Source organism: Patella vulgata, chromosome 6, assembly GCF_932274485.2.
Source record: "Patella vulgata chromosome 6, xgPatVulg1.2, whole genome shotgun sequence".
Lineage (NCBI taxonomy): Eukaryota > Metazoa > Mollusca > Gastropoda > Patellidae > Patella > Patella vulgata.
The window spans coordinates 37,921,916-37,942,151 of NC_065884.2; the positions used below are offsets into that span (position 1 = coordinate 37,921,916).

Below are 20,236 nucleotides of genomic sequence, written 5' to 3' on the forward strand. Positions count from 1 at the left end.
AGGGTAAGCCGAGATAAGCAATTTGATTGGTTGATACTTTGGGGCACGATAACTCTCTTCCTAATTGAGCTAGAATGTTCAAACTTGGTGTATGTGTTGATTAGGTCAATGCCTTGATGGAGTTCGAAGATGAGTATTTTCCGCTTAGGGTAAGCAGAGATAAGCAATTTGATTGGTTGATGCTTTGGGACACGATAACTTTAGTTCTAATTAAGTGAGATTGATGAAACTTGGTGTATAGTTTCATTACAGTAATACCTTGACTAAGTTTGATAATGAGCATTTTCTGCTCAGGGTAAGCAGAGTGTGCGCACGCTGTATCATAAAGTCTGTCATTGAGTCGACTGGCATGGTTTCGAATCCCCGGTTGTACGTGACAAGGAGTAGGGTCACCTGTCCAACCTCATGGGTTTTCTCTGGGTCCTCCGGTTTCCTCCCACTGCTAAAGACCCCTGCGCGGAAGCGAATTATTGAAATAAAATTAAACCATATGTTAGTCCCGAAATGACCTAGTTTGTGTCGAGTGGACGTTAAACCCCATTTCTCTCTCTCTCTCTCTCTCAAGCACATACAATTTTTATATGGTCACTTTATGTTCTCTTTAAATATAGAATTTAGAGCAACCAGGAGCAGAAAGAATATTAGAAATAGAAGATATGGTTCATGGTAAGTTTATAATTTGAATATTACTATAAACTTGTTTGTGATTTGTACACTAATTATAAATTCTTGGCTTTTGTATTAAATTAAAGAATTATGAAGTCATCACGAGAATCATAATACACATGAATCATAAATTTGTATGAAATGTAGTTTTGAAATGAAGCACCCTTTTCTTTATATCTATGTGTTTTTATAGGTGGCTATAAGAAGTTTGGTACTAAGTATGGACATAATGAATCATACTCTATCAGTGAAGCTTTGTGGGCTTGTGCTAACATGTTTTCTAATTTGTAAGTAATATAATTGTACTCTTGCAACTAAATAGAGGAGATTGTATTGAAATACTATGGTTATTTTAAAGGGTTTATCTACACTTCCTATCACTTTAAGATCAACATAATCTCAGTGACTTATAACCTTTCCTTTAGTTTAAACAATAGATTATTTAATTGATAAAGATTTCCAACAGGCAATGCATATATAAGTATTTATACGCCCACATTTTCATGTTGATGTATTATGCCATCGTCCTCGTCCGTGTGTGTGTCCGTTCACAATGTTTTAGCAGATTTTTACAAAACTTGAAACATCGGTTTATATCCCAAAGATCTTGGTTCCTTTCGATATTGGCCTGCATCAAAATGTAACCTAATGGATTATGACCCCTGATAGTACGAAAAATCCAGTTTTTAGCATGTGGTCACTCTTAGCGGTCACAATTATTAATCTGATTTTGATAAAACTTAAAATGTATGTTTATAACCCAGAGGTCTTGGTTCCTTTCGATATTTGTGCATATTGGACCATAACATCCTGGATTATGGCCCCTAATTGTATGAAAAATCACGTTTGTAGCTTGTGGACCCTCTAGAGGTCACAATTTTATCCAATTTAAGAATAAAGTTCAAATATATCACTGTTATACTATAATGACGGTTCAGTTTGAATTTTGTAAAAGTATGTAATACCAAGGTTGTGGACCCTCCAAAGGTCACCATTTTTATTTGATTTTGATAAAACTTAACATATATGTTTATATCCCAAAGATCTTTGTTCTTTCGATATATTCTAGTCCCAAAATAACCTAGTTTGTGTCGAGTTGACGTTAAATCCCATTTCTCTCTATCTCTCCTTTCGATATTCACGCATATTGGACTGTAAATTCCTGGATTATGGTCCCTGATTGTAGACCCTCCAGAGGTCACAATTTTTATCCATTTCTGATGATTACATAATGGATTCTTACTATTAATCAGATATTAGTGTGCTGTAAATGTCTTCATTACCAACAAAAGAAACGTGTGAACCCTTGTTGAATGCACAGACAACTTAGCTGCTGTGGTTGTATGTTTAGTTGCCTGGCAACTAGTGATGTGCGTTTTTGTCCCCCGCCTTTCGAAGAAAGCAGGGGACTATTAAAATGGGTTCGTCCGTCCGTCTGTCTGTCTGTCCGTCTGTCTGTCCGTCACACTTTTTGGGACACAATAACTCTCTTCCTAATTGAGCTAGAATGTTCAAACTTGGTGTATGTGTTTATTAGGTCAATGCCTTGATGGAGTTCGAAGATGAGCATTTTCCGCTTAGGGTAAGCAGAGATAAGCAATTTGATTGGTTGATGCTTTGGGACACGATAACTCTCTTCCTAATTGGGCTAGAATGTTCAAACTTGGTGTATGTGTTGATTAGGTCAATGCCTTGATGGAGTTCGAAGATGAGCATTTTCCGCTTAGGGTAAGCAGAGATAAGCAATTTGATTGGTTGATGCTTTGGGACACGATAACTTTTAATTGAGCTAGAATGTTCAAACTTGGTGTATGTGTTTATTAGGTCAATGCCTTGATGGAGTTCGAAGATGAGCATTTTCCGCTTAGGGTAAGCAGAGATAAGCAATTTGATTGGTTGATACTTTGGGGCACGATAACTCTCTTCCTAATTGAGCTAGAATGTTCAAACTTGGTGTATGTGTTGATTAGGTTCGAAGATGGAGTTCGAAGATGAGCATTTTCCGCTTAGGGTAAGCAGAGATAAGCAATTTGATTGGTTGATGCTTTGGGACACGATAACTTTAGTTCTAATTAAGTGAGATTGATGAAACTTGGTGTATAGTTTCATTACAGTAATACCTTGACTAAGTTTGATAATGAGCATTTTCTGCTCAGGGTAAGCAGAGCGATACGCAATTTGATTGGTCGAGACTTTGGAAAACAATAACTCTCCTACTTTGATTGTCCCCCGCCTTTCGAAGAAAGCAGGGAACTATTAAAATGGGTTCATCCGTCTGTCTGTTTGTCTGTCTGTCCGTTCCGCTTATGGTAAGCAGAGATAAACAATTTGATTGGTTGATCTTCGAATTGAGTAAATGTTCATGCTTATTGTCCCCCGCCTTTCGAAGAAAGCAGGGAACTATTAAAATGGGTTCGTCCGTCTGTCTGTCCGTTCCGCTTAGGGTAAGCAGAGATAAACAATTTGATTGGTTGATGCTTTGGGACACTATAACTTTAGTTCTAATTAAGTAGATAAACAATTTGATTGGTTGATGCTTTGGGACACTATAACTTTATATAATATAGTTTTGTGTGACGTTTGCAATTTAGTCTCACAGATTCACGCAAATACATAGTATTTGGGATCTATTCTGGCATTGTTTGTTTACCTCATTAATTCATTGAGTCGCCGATGCATAATTTTGAGACCGACTGCAGTGACTGCACTTATTTTGAGACCGACTATTTTTCTCCCTGGGTGAAATTTTGTTCATAGACCAACATACTCACAACAGAATAAGAGTGAAACACAACATTTTTTCAAACATGATAAGTTGACATGGTTATTTAAAGTTTTGCGTGAGTAGCGTGACGTATGCAGTGAGCACTTATTTTGATACCAACTGCTCTTATTTTGCGACCGACTGCACTGATTTTGCGACCGACTATTTTTCTTCCTGGGAGAAATTTGTTCATAGACCAACATACACACAACAGAATAACAGTGAAACACAGCATTTGACAAGGTTATTTTATACTAAAGTTTTGCGTGAGTAGCGTGACGTATGCAGTGTGCACTTATTTTGATACCGACTGCTCTTATTTTGCGACCGACTGCACTGATTTTGCGACCGACTATTTTTCTTCCCCACATTTACGTCCCTGGTGATGAAACTTGGTGTATAGTTTCATTACAACAATACCTTGACTAAGTTCGATAATGGGCATTTTCTGCTAAGGGAAAGGAGCGATAAGCAATTTGATTGGTCAAGACTTTGGAACATAACAACTCTGCTTTAATTGGGGTAGAATATTTAAACTTGATGTAGATGTTCATTAGGTGAATGTCTTGACTGAGTTCAATGATTAACATTTCGAGCTAAAGCTAAGCAGAGCTAAACAATTTCATTGGTCAATGCTTTGGGACAAGATAACTTTGATTTTATCTGATAGAGAGTGATGAAACTTAGTGTGTATAGTTGATAATCAGTTTGATTGCTGTACTTTTGAGAATAATAAATGTGTTATCTATTTATTTTGGGATTTCGGCGGGGGACATCAGCCTCACTGTTGGCTTGTTTAAATTTTCTTTCGGTTTCAGTTTTCGGTTTTTCTGTGGCAAAAAACCTTGGTTTCGGTTTCTTTTTTTATTATTCATTTAAACACTGTATTATGAATGTACTGATTTATGGTTATTTTATAGGAATACTTGGAAACTAGAAAAGATATCAAAGAATAAACCATGCCATTTTTAATTTTTGTCAACCATTTTATTTTCTAATCTATTTCCCTGACCAACCTATGAATAAATGGCAGTCTGTTGCAGAATGCTAAAATCCTTACACCTTACTGGGTGTGAGTAAAATTTGCCATGTGGTCTTTTAGCTTGTTTATCAACTTAAAAACATAACTTACGCATTGCCGTTTTCGGGTGTTGTTGTTCTCAACCTGACTCAAAATTGTTAAATATTCTTTGTCATGCTTGTATTTTAGGTGCGCCTTCAAGTTGGATGTGTTTCCGAATGCAGCAGAAATATGTTTTTTTACAAAGATTACATCTACATTTTGTGTCATCTAATTTTTCATAGTGAGCAAGCCATGGAGACATTTTACTTTTAGAGGAAGCCATCGTGCGTTATTGACAACTGGCTTCGAGCTTAGGCTTGCATAAAAGTTTGGATTATAAACCGAACCGAATTGAGAAAATAAATAGTCTAGGCCATCCACTCTATACATAGGGGGTCTGGTTGATTGAAAATAAAAATGGAAGTGGTGGCTACATTAAAATTTTGGAATTATTAAGTAAACGAAATGAAAAATGGGTAAATTAAAAATTAGGAACTTGGAAAAAAATAAACCAAAACACACAGTTTTTTTTTGTTTTATCGGTTCGGTTTTCGGTTTATATGTAAAAACCGATACCGTAGGGTTAAACCGAAAAACGCACATCACTACTGGCAACCTATCTTTCATGGATTTTAGAAGCAGATTCTGACCAGATTCCATTTTTATTAGCCCACATGGAAATGTGGACGTATATTGCCGTCACCTTCGTCCGTCTGCCGTTCTGTCCGTCCGTCTGTCGTCCACAATTGCTTGTGAATGCTCTAATGCCAAAAGTTATCATTCGATTGTTTTAAAATTGACATATGGTGTTTACATTTGTGAGATGAAGAAGCCTATTTAATTTCAATAATTTCCGTTTGTTACGTCTAGAGTTATGGGCCTTGTTTCACTTTGTTGAACCTTGTGAACGATGTAACGCCCAAAGTTATCATATAATCTTTGTGAAATTTATATATACTCTTCAAAAAAAGTATGGGATATTCAGAAACAATACAAAACTGCGGAAATGCACTGTTGTTTTTATTAGAGGTAACCAGTGTATGTTAATATGAAAATGAAATGAAATGGGGTTTAACGTCCTACTGTTCTGCTCCTAACCTGGGCTAATGAAGACAGGCATACGCCATACAGTGTGCTATGAGGGAAATTTTGCCCAGGCAGCGGCGCTACGGCCTACTCTTATATCAAATTCCAACTGCCAAGGGATCTTTTACGTGCACGCCAATGTGTACACGGGTCCTCAGTTTTTTCGTCTCATCCGAATGACTAGACAGCTGTCCTTGTCTGGCCCTCCATCCTGCATCACTGACAAGGGGAAACCAAGCCGGAAAATCTGAATGAACTTTCTCGGCCAATGAAGGGATCGAACACCGGACCTCCAGGTTAGCGAGCCAGCGTCTTACCCACTTAGCCACGTGATCCCCTGTATGTTAATAACAGGCCAATTGCCTACACATGAACATAAACAGTTCATATGGGTGGCTTATCTGACGGCCCAATTTCACTCGCAATGAGATACACTGTTAAAAGTGAAAATGGACTTTTTTGATTTTTGTCTGAATAATGAGTAATTGCTCCACCAATCCTCAGACATTCAGCAATTAGTCGTTACGCTACACAGTAAATCTTATGCAAGAACCGATAGGAAAGCAAAGAAGGATAGGATAAACCAGCAAGCGGCAGTTTTCATCAACCCTTCCTTGAAGTTTCAAATTTGACAATGAACCCCTCCCACGTGTGTGGCGCATTGCGTGTCGCACATGCGGCTCAGTGGTTCTGTTGGGGCGATAAGTTCTTCATCTGTGAACATACTCTCAAAGCATGTCAACCAGGGATGGGATTTCGCCGGTATATTCCGAAGTCCGACGCTATTTTCCAAACGCCCATAATTGTCTGACCGGGAACATGCCCAATCGGACATCAAGACATGGTGAATAATATTCAAAATTGCAAAATAAATATAGTTTACAAAGTGTATAACTACCACTCAACTCAATTATCGTTGATAACACGCTGGATTGATTAGGTAATTAAGTGATCAACGTATTTAACGTGTTATACCACCTATACACCTACCTTGATTAACTAGTTAATCTGCCTTAATCCTTCATCGGACAATTCATCAATCCAATTTAAATTAATGAAATGAAGAAGCCTCTTGAATTTCAGCAATTTCCGTTTATTACGTCTAGTTATCAGATACATATTGATTTGGGATGTTATGTACTATTAGGATATGTGACATATATGACTAATTTCTATGTGCTGTCGGCCAACATCAAGGAAATTAAAACACCCAACAATGGGGAAATCATGGGTCAATCACGTTGATTAGGTTTATAATGACTCTTATTGGATTGATACATATCCCGACAAAGGAGAAGCAATGACTTCTGTTCAGGATTGGATTGATGAATTGTCCGATAAAGGATTAAGGCAGATTAACTAGTTAATCAAGGTAGGTGTATAGGCGGTATAACACGATAAATACATTGATAACTTAATTACCTAATCAATCCAGCGTGTTATCAACGATAATTGGGTTGAGTGGTAGTTATACACTCAGTAAACTATATTAATTTTAGAAATTTGAATATTATTCACCATGTTTTGATGTCCGATTGGGCATGTTCCCGGTCGGATAATGCATTTCAGCACTATTTGTAACAAGAGACTCAAAGAACGAGGCTAGACATATTCCACAAATCGTGTCAAACGGCGACAACACATTCTTATCTGGAGAGCATGCGCAATAAATACTATCGGTGTAGACTGGAATAACCAGGCACTAGAGATTGCCATTCGATTGAGACTTCTGGCGTATTTCGCCAAATATAACTGATTTGAAATTAGAGTAAAAACGGAAACAATTGAATGTTAATCAATTTATACACATTCATATTACATTATTATATGCGCTGCAACCCATTTATGTCTATTTCTAGGTCCCAAATATTGGCAATTTAGCTCCTGTAAATATTAACCAATTTCAAATAATCGACAATGTTCTGATAATTATATTTGAATATTTCAGACCACAGAAAGTAAATTATAAAAGAATATTACTGTTCACTAATAATGATGATCCTCATTCATCTAATCAACAGTTACAGGTACATAAGTAACTTATTTTTGTCCATGGATTATTATAGATTATCATAAAGATTGAGTACAATACTCTGATTCTCACTCTTTGAGTGGCATTTTTATTGAAAATTCATGTTTTAACTTTAGATATTAAGGTAAGAAAATAGTATGTTTTATAGTGTGGTCCTTAAAATTCATTTTTATACGCCCACATTGAAATGTGGTCGTATATTGTTGTTGCCCCCGGTCGGCCGGCGTCCACAACATCCGATTGACTTTAAATTTATACACAGTGTTTAAGGTCATGAGATGAAGAAGCCTATTGATTTTCATCGATTTCCGATAATTACTGCTAGAGTTATGGCTCTTGATCACTTCAAAATATCTTGTGGATTGACTTTAAATTTATACACAGTGTTAAAGGTCATGAGACGAAGAAGCCTGTTGATTTTCAGCGATTTCTGATAATTACTGCCAGAGTTAAGGCCCTTGATAACTTTGAAATATCTTGTAGACGCTCTAGAGGCCAAGTTAATATCCGATACACTATTTAAGGTCATTAGACGAAGAAGCCTATTGATTATCAGCAATTTCCGATAATTACTGCCAGAGTTATGGCCCTTGATCACTTCAAAATATCTTGTGGATGCTCTAGAGACTAAAGATAATATCTGATTGACTTTGAATTTATACACGGTGTTTAAGGTTGTGAGACGAAAAAGCCCAGTGATTTTCAATGATTTCGGATAATTACTACCAGAGTTATGGCCCTTGATCACTTTGAAAAATCTTGTGGACGCTCTAGAGGGTAAAGTTAATATCCAATTGACTTTAAATTGATACACAGTGTTTAAGGTCATGAGACGAAGAAGCCTGTTGATTTTCAACGATATCCAATAATTACTGCCAGAGTTATGGCCCTTGATCACTTTGAAATATCTTTTGGACGCTCTAGAGGCTAAAGTGAATATTCGATTGACTTTAAATTTTTACACAGCGTTTTTAGTAAAAATATGCGACAACTCTTGTTGACTGTCCTGGCGATTTAGCTGACGTGGGCGTTTTGTTTCATTGCCTAGCAACCTATCTTTTGTTAATATTAAGTCTGTAAATTTGGCAAAACAAACCCAATGCCTAGCCTTCTTTTTCTCTTGTCATATTACAGTCATTGCAGCCATTTCATATTTCATTCTCTCCATTTTAAGAAGTACCATATCAATCAAAGCAGGAATGTGGACTTTTATTGCAGTAGGGGCTACTCAGAGTTATTATGAGACTTAGTGAGAAAATAATTAGAAAAAAATTTAGGGGAAGCTCAAGCCTAGCAAAGTTTTACAATTTCAGATATTTTTCGAATTTTAGGGATATTTTTCATTATATTATTCTTTCCAGCTAATTTGGGTTTGTGAAACTTTTTCTCAAAACAAACAAATGTATGTTTTTTCAGTGATATTTTACCAACTAAATAATCAAGACTCTGCTATAAACAAACATCATGGCGACATGGCCGTTATTGTAGTGTATTTTTGTTCATATTCTTTGGTGCACGCAAATTTTTTAGGTGCGTTTGCCAAAAATGAAACCCTGAATACCTTACAAATCAAAGAAGAATTTAATTCCAGTTATTGAAAAAGAGTACAAAACATGGCAGAACCTAAAGAAGAGCATGGAAAGAAAAAGTGAAAAAGAGTTGGACAATCAAGAAAATACAGTAAAGGTTTGGATGAACTATTTAATATTGCACATCCTAAAGCCCTCAAAATGATGTTCATTCAAGAAGAAAAAGACTTTTTGAAGGCACAAAGGGAACATGCTGGTAGAGGAACAATGGGCTCGATAGACACTATGTTGGCTAAAAGAAAACATAAAAAAGGAAACTACTCATCAACAAAAAGGAGATGATTGACAAGCAGTTCCAAAGCACTAAAGAAAGATACCAAGATGTAAAACTTGAGTCAGCAAGTGCTAGAGAGTTAATGTTGTGTCCTGGTCTAGCATTGGCGTTCGATAGATCTAAAATTAGTAAGCGTCATGCTACTTTCATATTAGCAGTGACTGCTCAATCTCTTGGACACAGTATTGACGATTTGAATATAAACAAGTTTTCGATTAGGCGAGATAGGAAAAAGAAAGAAAGAAATATGCAAACAAAGTAAAGCCAAGTTTAAAACGGAAACGCCACTTACAATTCAGGATGGAAAAGTACTCCCAGATATTACAGGAAAAGAGGTAGTTGACAGATTTACATGTAGTTGTGTTCTGTCGAGAAGTTGCACAACTTCTTGGTGTACCAAAATTGCAGAAAAATGGGACATTGCAAGAAGAATTGCATCTGAATGCTTTGACACAATTAGCAATACTGGACATCATATGGGAACTTGAAATTGTGTACTAGAGGCTGTGGGAACAGTACGAGGGCTGGCTGAAAAGTTCTAAGCCTATCTGTGAAAGACCTCTACAAAGTCCATTTATTTCTCTACATAGTCCCCTTCGAAGTGTACACATTTTTGCCAAGGATTTTGCAAGGCCTGGATGCCAGTCAGGAAGAAATTTTCTTCTGTCACCCTAAAAAGGTTGTTCACAGCTGACATGAAGTCATCATTACTAGACAAAATGACGACCATCTTTCTTTTTTTTTTTCTTTTTTTTTCTTTTTTTCTTTTTTTTCTTTTTTTTTCTTTTTTTTAAACCGGTAGAAGTCTTGATGGAAGTCTTTAGTGAGTAACTTTGATAGCTTCACGCAGCTGTTTCAGAAGGTCAGCATAATATCTTCCATTGATAGTCTGGCCTTTTTTAAGATAGCCAATCAGCAGAATGGCCTTGGAATACCAAAAGACTGTTTGGTGCCATCACCTTTAAAGCAGAAGGAACTGACTTAGCTTTTGGGCGGGGCTGGCAACTCGGGGTGCTTCTTTTGGCTTCTGGTTGAAAGTGATGAATCCAGGTCTCATCCATGGTTATAAATCTGGCCAAAAGATTATTAGGAATCTGACACGTTTCAGCTACAAAATGGCACAGATTGTCACTGGACATCAGGAATCTGACACGTCTTTGATCCGCAGATAAGAGCTTTGGCACCCATCTTGCAGAAACTTTTGTCATTCTCATGAGAGATACCCACAACACTCGCAATTTGTTGAATGGTCAATCTCTCTGCCACGCTAAAATTCCACAGCCCACTACTGTGGAAAAGAAAGGGGCATCATCGGCATGTATCTGTGTTGGGTTTAGTCCTTTCAGTTGCAGGTGCTTGATGTGGACGTATATTGCCGTCGCCCCTGTTTGTGTGTCTGTGTGTCGCCTACAGGTCACAATTCTTCAGTGATCATCTTGAAACTTTACATACTTATTCCTTCTACCCTAAGGATGTTCTCTATTGTTTTTGGTGCATGCCCGACCCCCAGGGGCAGAGTCACACCCTTTTTTTGTATTTGTTTGTTTGTCGTCTACAGGTCGCATTTCTTAACGGATCCACTTCAAACTTTGCATACTTATTCCTTATACCCTAAGGATCATCACTATTGTTTTTGGTACATGCCCAGCCCCCAGGGGCAGAGCCACGCCCATTTTCTTTTTGGGTGTCTGTATGTTGCCTACAGGGCGCCCTACAGGGCGTCTTGAAACTTTACATACTTATTCCTTATACCCTAAGGATGATCCCTATTGTTTTTGGTGCATGTCCGACCCCCAGGGACAGAGCCACACCCTTTTTATACACCCACATTAAAATGTGGTCGTATATTGTTGTTCCCCCCGTCCGGCCGGCCGGCGTCCACAATTGCTTGTGGACGCTCTATAGGCTAAAGTTAATATCCGATTGACTTTAAATTTATACACAGTGTTTAAAGTCGTGTGGACGCTCTAGAGGCTAAAGTTAATATCCGATTGACTTTAAATTTATACACAGTGTTTAAAGTCGTGTGGACGCTCTAGAGGCTAAAGATAATATCCGATTGACTTTAAATTTATACACAGTGTTTGAGGTCATGAAACGAAGAAGCTTATTGATTTTTACAATTTACGATAATTACTGCCAGAGTTATGGCCCTTGATCACTTTGAAAAATCTTTTGGACGCTCTATAGGCTAAAGTTAATATCCGATTGACTTTAAATTGATACACAGTGTTTAAGGTCATGAGCTGAAGAATTCTATTCATTTTCAGTGATTTCCGATAATTACTGCCAGAGTTATGGCCCTTGATCACTTCAAAAAATCTTGTAAAAGGCTAAAGTTAATATCCGATTGACTTTAAATTGATACACAGTGTTTGAGGTCATGAGACAGAGAATCATATTGATTTTCAACAATTTCCGATAATTTCTGCCAAAGTTATGGCCCTTGATCACTTTGAAAAATCTTGTGACTCTCTAGAGGCTAAAGTTATCATCCTATTGACTTCAGATTGATACACAGAGTTTAAGGTCTTGTGATTTTCAATGAATTTTTATGACTTGAACAGCTAAATCCATGATGTTAAAAGTTTTGTATACTAAACGTTAGCATGGGGCAGAACTTTATAAAAACCAAACAAATTCTAATGGTTTTCTGATAATTACTTAATGAGTTGTTACTCTTAATTAGATTTTAATGTACTATAAATGTTTCATTGCCGAAAAAAGTAAAAATATGCGACAACTCTTGTTGACTGCCCGGACGATATAGCTGCTGTGGGCGTATGTTTCGTTGCCTGGCAACCTATCTTTTGTATTTGTTTGTCGTCTACAGGTCACATTTCTTAACGGATCCACTTCAAACTTTGCATAATTATTCCTTATACCTTAAGGATCATCACTATTGTTTTTGATACATGCCCGGCCCCCAGGGGCAGAGCCACGCCCATTTTCTTTTTGGGTGTCTGTATGTTGCCTACAGGGCGCAATTCTTGACTTATCGTCTTTAAACTTTACGTACTTATTCCTTATACCTTAAGGATAATCCCTATTGTTTTTGGTGCATGCCCTACCCCTAGGGGCAGAGCCACATCCTTTTTTTGTAGTTGTTTGTCGTTTAGAGGTCGTATTTCTTAACGAATCCACTTCAAACTTTGCATACTTATTCCTTATACCATAAGGATCATCACTATTGTTTTTGGTACATGCCCAACCCCCAGGGGCAGAGCCACGCCCATTTTCTTTTTGGGTGTCTGAATGTTGCCTACAGGGCGCAATGCTTGACTTATCGTCTTTAAACTTTACGTACTTATTCCTTATATCCTAAGGATGATCCCTATTGTTTCTGGTGCATGCCCGACCCCCAGGGGCAGAGTCACACCCATTTTTGGTATTTGTTTGGCATCTACAGGCCGCATTTGTTAACATATCATCTTGAAACTTTGCATACGAATTCTTTGTACCTTAAGGAACACCCCTATCGTTTGGGGTGCATGCCCAACTTCAGGGGCAGAGCCATGCCCATTTTCTTTTTGGGTGTCTGTATTTTGCCTACAGGGCGCAATGCTTGACTTATCGTCTTGAAATTTTACATGCTTATTCCTTATACCCTAAGGATGATCCCTATTGTTTTTGGTGCATGCCCGACCCCCAGTGGCAGAGCCACGCCCATTTCTTGTATTTATTTGTCATCTACATACCAAATTTCTTAACATATTACCTTGAAACTTGCATACTTATTCCTTCTATCCTAAGAAACATCCCTGTAGTTTTTGGTGAATGCCCAAACCCCAGGGGCAGAGGCAAGCCCATTTTCTTTTTGTGTGTCAGTATGTCACTTACAGCTTGCAATGCTTAATCAGTCGTCTTGAAAACTTTTTTTATACTTATTCCTTATACCCTAAGGCTGATCTCTATTATTTTTGGTGCATGCCCGACCCCCTGGGACAGAGCCACGCCCATTGTTTGTGTGTATTGTGTTTTGCCTACAGCCACAGGCCACAATTCTTAACAGATCATTTTGAAACTTTGCATACCTATTCCTTATACCCTAAGGAGGACAACTGCATGTCCCTACCCCCAAGGGCAGAGCCACGCCCAGTTTTTATACACCCACGTGGAAATGTGGTTGTATATTGCTGTCGCCCCTGTCCATCGGACTGTCCGTCCATCGTCCACAATTTCTTGTGAACACTCTACAGACTACATTTATCATCTGATTGTTTTGAAATTGATATATGTTGCTTGCATTAGTGAGATGAAGAAGCCTATTTAATTTCAATAACTTCTGTTAATTTCTTCTGGAGTTATGGCTTTGTTTCAGTTTGTTGCACCTTGTGAACGCTCTAACAACAAAAGTTATCAACCAATCTGTATGAAATTTATATGCATCATTTAAATTAGTAAAACAAAGAAGCCTTTTTATACGCCCACATGGAAATGTGGTCTTATATTGCCGTCGCCCCCGTCCGTCCGTCCGTCCGTCCGTCCGTCCGTCTTTCCATTGTCCACAATTTCTTGTGAACACTCTACAGACTACATTTATCAACCGATTGTTTTGAAATTGATATATGTTGTTTGCATTAGTGAGATGAAGAAGCCTATTTAATTTCAATAACTTCCGTTAATTTCTTCTGGAGTTATGGCCCTTGTTTCACGACAAAAGTTATCAACCGATCTGTATGAAATTTATATGTATCATTTAAATTAGTAAAACGAACAAGCCTATTGAGTTTCAGCAAATTTCTGTTTATTACATCTAGAGTTATGGCCCTTGTTAAACTTTGTTGAATCTTGTGAACGACAAATGTTATCACCTAATCTGTATGAAATTCATATGCATCATTTAATTTAGTGAAATGAAGAAGCCTATTGAATGTCAGCAATTTCCGTCAATTATGTCTAGAGTTATGGCCCTTGATTTACTTTGTTAAACTTTGTGAACGTTCGAACTAGAAAAGTTATCATCCAATCTGTATGAAATTTATATACATTATTTGAATTAGTAAAGCCTGTCGAATATGAACAATTTCTGTAGATTACTTCCAGAGTTATGACCCTTGTTTTAGTTTTTAGAACCTTGTGAACCCTCAAACGACAAAAATTATAATGTCATCTGTATGAAATTCCACTAATTACCTACAAAAGATTAAATATGTGACAACCCTTGTCGACTCCTGAGACGATTTAGCTGCTGGTGGTGTATATTTTGTTGCCTGGCAACCTATCTTTGTGTTTATCATTTACAGGCTGCAATTCTGAATGGATCAACTTGGTACTTGGCATATGTATTCCTTATAGCCTAAGGGTGTCAACTATTGATTTTGGTGAATGCCCTGACCCCCAGGGGCCAAGGCCACAATACTGAATGGATTATCTTGGAACTTGGTATACTTATTCCTTATACCCTAAGGACAGCAACTATTGATGTTGTCATTTCAATAACAGGGTGGTGCCTATTTGTATTGTTCCATATTCAACCTCCAGGGGCAGAGGCACACCCGATTTTTGTATTTATCATCTACAGGCTGTAATTCTGAATGGATCATCTTGGACCTTTGCATATTTATTCCTTATACTGTAAAGACAGCAACTATTTATTTTGGTGCATGCCCCGACCTCCTGGGGCCGTGTCATACCCACTTTTTTGTTAATATTTTGTCTGTAAATTTGACAAAACAAACCCAACGCCTAGCCTTCTTTGCCTCTTGTCATATTACAGCCATTTCATATTTCTTTCTGTTCATTTTAAAAAGTACCATATCAATCAAAGCTGGAACGTGGACGTATATTGCAGCGTTAGCGATGCTCTTGTTTTCCATTTCTGGTGATTTCAATGGGTAGGTTCACAAGATGGTCTGGTACAAAGACAATAATAACACAGTTACAGTTATTATGTCTATGATTGATTCATTGGTGGCAAAAGTTTGTTTCAACCCAATTGAACTATCCTTGTCAGGCTTACAACTTTTCAGCCAGCCTTCCTAATATGGGACAAGTAATTGCAATTTTCGAACAGTTTCAGGCTCAGCTCATTGGGGATTCATTGATCAGGATAAATATATGCTACCTCAAGAACTAGAATTGATACAGATGAAATTATAATTTTTGTGATGAACCAATTGAAGAACTTCCATCCTAGAGAAGACTATAAAGAACCGTTAAAAAATTCTATCATATTTCTCAGTGGTTTCGTAGACCAGGAGCACTTCACTATGCAAGGTGGATGGCTAAAGCTCTTTACAGTATAAAAGTGTACTTGTTCCGAAATAATTTTAAATTGACTAATGAGTAAGAAACGGAAAGGGCAATGTCTCACATATCGCTGTTTGTTGTTTCAGTGTACATTCAGTGTTGGGAATGACACTGAGATAATAATGGCATGTGTCCCAAATCCACCTGCGAGCTCCAGTAACTGGGTCAAACTCTTAACATTTACCGTTATAATCATTACCGATGGCGATATTTAGCCCTATATCAAGTTTTATATTTCTTTTTAATGGCATATAAAACTCTCTATATTTTTTTTTTCAATTGCATAAGCCTTTATATTAATTATATTGAAATGACATTTGCTATTTTAAACATTAATTCAGGCATCATAGTCAAATTCATGAGTAATTGGCTGTGATAAATGAATAGGTATTGATGATAAACAAATGAAATGATAACTGTAGAAATAATTTCTCATGATCAGTTACTCACGTCTTAAAACTTGACTGAAAGAATTAAATTGAGAAACGGCCATTCTAGTTTTTCATCATGTACTGACAATCAAACGATAGCATACATGGCCCTGCCCACTACACAAGTGTCATGACAATACCGCAATGGTAGCCATTTAGATCTACCAGTAACATGAGACAATAGCATTTTTATACGCCCACATGTAAATGTGGTTGTATATTGCCGTCGCCCCCGTCCGTCTGTCGGTCCGTCGGTCTGTCCGTCCATCGTCCACAATTTCTTGTGAACACTCTACAGACTACATTAATCATCTGATTGTTTTGAAATTGATATATGTTGTTTGCATCAATGAGATGAAGAAGCCTATTTAATTTCAATAACTTCCGTTAATTTCTTCAGGAGTTATGGCCCTTGTTTCACTTTGTTGCACCTTGTGAACGCTCTAACGACAAAAGTTATCAACTGATCTGTATGAAATTGATATGCATCATTTAAATTAGTAAAACAAAGAAGCCTATTGAATTTCAGCAATTTCCGTTAATTACATCTAGAGTTATGGCCCTTGTTTCATTTTGTTGAATCTTGTGAACGCTCTAACGACAACAGTTATCATCCAACCTGTTTGAAATTGATATGCATCATTTAAATTAGTGAAACGAAGAATCCTATTAAATTTCAGCAATTTCCGTTAATTACGCCGTGAGTTATGGTCCTTGTTTCACTTTGTTGTACCTTGTGAATGCTCTAACGACAAAAGATATTATCCGATCTGTATGAAATTTATATGCATCATTTAAATTAGTAAAACAAAGAAGCCTATTGAATTTCAACAATTTCTGTTAATTGCATCTAGAGTTATGGCCCTTGTTTCACTTTGTTGAATCTTGTGAACGCTTGAACGACAAAAGTTATCACCTAATCTGTATGAAATTCATATGCATCATTTAAATTAGTGAAATGAAGAAGCCTATTGAATGTCAGCAATTTCCATCAATTACTTCTAGAGTTAGGGTCCTTGTTTTACTTTGTTGAACCTTGTAAACGTTCGAACGACAAAAATTATCATCCGATCTGTATGAAATTTATATGCATTATTTGAATTAGTAGAACGAAAAAGCCTGTCGAATTTCAACAATTTCTGTAGATTACTTCCAGAGTTTTTAGAACCTTGTGAACACTCAAACGACGAAAATTATGTCATCTGTATGAAATTGTCTATTAAATTCCCCTAATTACCTACAAAAGAATAAATATGTGACATCCCTTGTCGACTGCTCGGACGATTTACCTTCTGTGGGCGTATGTTTTGTTGCCTGGAAACCTATCCTTAATACCAATCAAAGAAACAATAATTTTGTTAATTACAAACAACTTCATAAAGCATACGGTGACAACTCATTGGTAGATAATTAACTGTACCAGTAAATTATAACAATGGATTAAAGGGTGAATCCATGTTGCACGAAAACATTCAGTACTTAAAATGGTTAGATGTTAAAACTATAACACAGTTTTGATGAATGAAAACATTACTTATAGTACTCGTACTGATAACACCTAGTGCACCAGAGCTCCAAAGCTATTGCTGAGTTTATCACAGATAAAGTAGCCTAGCCCAGACTCCAAAAGACTCCTCAAACCCAGGACTACTAGATTCTGCAAAGATCCTCCAGTCCATAAGTAATTTTAAGGTTGTCTTTATTTTTATACCTTCACAAGGTATATTCTGTTCTCATTTTTTTTCTTTTATATCTACCTTATTTTATTTTATTTTGTTCTTCCACTTTTTTTTGCGTCTTTTCTCTCTGATTTATTGTTAGGATACTATTTTTTCTTTTTATATCAGATATAAGCTTATGTCCTTAATTCGTCCTTCTATTTTATTTTCTACATTTTTAATCTACTTTATTTAATCTACTTTATTTAGTTACCTTCCCCTCACCCTTTTTTTACTTTTTGTTATTTGTTTTTTCATTCTCCCTATATACCAACTTCTTAACTCCATTTATTTATTTATTTTTCTTTCTCATCCTTTCCTTATTTCCATTATTTTCCATATCAGACTCTTCATTTATTTAACTATTCTACTCTTCTTTCTATCATCTAATAACCAAAAAGGTTAGTGTACAAGCCAATCAACTGATTGAACTCTCACAAACCTCTTAAAACAACACCAACAAGCTAAATCTCTTTTATAATTACCAAACTTGATAACTGTTAAGTAAACTCATACAAGCAATAGGAACCCATAGTTAATTAGTATTAATAACACTGATTGACTAGCGGCTTTTTTGTGGAAAGGGTTAACGACAGTTATACCAGCTTAAAACAACACTAACAATCTAAATTATTATTATAGTTACCAAGCCTCATAACTGTTAAGTAAACTCATACAAGCAATAGGAACCCATAGTTAATTAGTATTAATAACACTGATTGACTAGCGGCTCTTTGTGGAAAGGGTTAATGACAGTTATATCAGCTTATGTCATTAATTAACAACAGCATACAACCTTAATCAACACTGTTCAGTCACTCCTTTTGTTTTCGATTTTACTTTTCGGCAGCATAAGAACGATGGCGACAGAGGCTAGCTCACCCATGTCAATGGCTGACGCACAGCAGCCCTGCACCAAAGTTCTTTCCTGCGACAAAAAGGAGAGAAGAACAGACCCATGTCGTACTTGTGAGGCCACTGGAAGGTAAGTCCTTCCAAGGAGCCAAACTTACGGCCGTGGGGTATTGTCAACATACCCGACATAAAGATCACAGTGCCGGGACATGTTAGACTTGCCCTCAAAAGTAGGTCTGACATGGACCTAGCGCTGGCCCAGAACCTACTTCTCGGTATGACCGTGACGGTGTCCGAACCGTCCACCTTGTCAGTAGACAAGGTGGTTGTTCATGGGATACCGGCCGAATATACCGGGGACGAAATTCTGGAGGATCTAATAGAGAGCGGGTACCAAGGTATATCGGTTTAAAGTGGCCGAGGGGAAGGACCAGGGAAGCGTCGCCCTAACCTTCAAGAAAGGTACAGCGCCAGAGGCACTTAAAATCGTGTACCTCAACCGACGTACTCACCCCTATGTACAGAGGGTAAGGCAGTGCGCCAAAATCAGAAGCTGGGGCACACAGTCAAGTACTGCAAAGGAAAGACTGTGTGCGCCCAGTGTGGGGGAATCATGCGGCGACCGACTGCAGGGCGGGCATTCAAAAAAAATGTTCAACAAACTGCAAAGGCGGTCACACGATATCACTTTATGTGGAAGCAGACGTTAAACACCAAGAACGAATGATGAAAACACTGCAATGTATAGAAAATACCATTGAACCTTCCATCAAACTTAAAAAAAAATTTTTTTATTCAGAATGACGAGACGGACCGCTTATACCGCTAAGGAAAAATTGAGGATGATTAGTTATGCTGAAGTGCACCGTAAGTAACGGGGCGGTGCGTCAGGAATTTAGTTTGGGTGAGTCGAGCGTGAGACGTTGGAGGGCTATGAAGGGGAAACTTAGTGCCATGAAACCAAATAAAGAAGGGATTAGATGGAGCGTCGCACATTATCCACAGAAAAACATGAAAAATTATTAAAATTTATGATTTTGGTCATTTTTGAAGTCATACAGTCAATCTCCAGCTTGGCCAAGTGTTCTGAAAGATGTCTCAGTCTGATTGGCTGAAGATTGTCATGTCAATGCAAAACCAACCGAGAAATAATAGATAAAGTCGGGATTACATTTTGTAGAAAAATAATGAAAAAATGAAAAATATCACCAAAAATCCAAAACTTTGAATTGGTTGTGCAACCAAGTCTCATAAAAAAAGTTTGGGTAGCCTCAATGAAAATGCAAAATTAAATTGTTTGTGCCATAAAGGACCACCCTTATGTTTTATCTTATAGCCTACTTATGTTAGACTGCTTGAACTTGAAATACTTTGAGAGAAATCTGTCCAGACATGGCTGAAAAACAGGCCTTTTTTTTTGTGTAGTGATTTTTAAGCAGATTAGTGAACACTTGGGCCATAAGTTTATACAATATGGTTTAATATTGTTTGAAAATATTGATTATA

At 37.2% G+C, this 20,236-nt stretch overlaps 1 protein-coding gene across 7 annotated transcripts in view; it reads left to right on the forward strand.

The window, feature by feature from the left end:
- LOC126825389 (X-ray repair cross-complementing protein 5) overlaps positions 1-20,236 on the forward strand; it is a 284,666-nt gene that overhangs the window by 89,004 nt on the left and 175,426 nt on the right. For all 7 annotated transcript variants that reach the window (XM_050555024.2, XM_050555025.2, XM_050555022.2 and 4 more), the window contains 3 exons: positions 612-666; positions 860-953; positions 7,528-7,606. In XM_050555024.2, the coding sequence (XP_050410981.1) occupies positions 612-666; positions 860-953; positions 7,528-7,606 (228 nt within the window). The remainder of the gene's footprint in view (positions 1-611; positions 667-859; positions 954-7,527; positions 7,607-20,236) is intronic.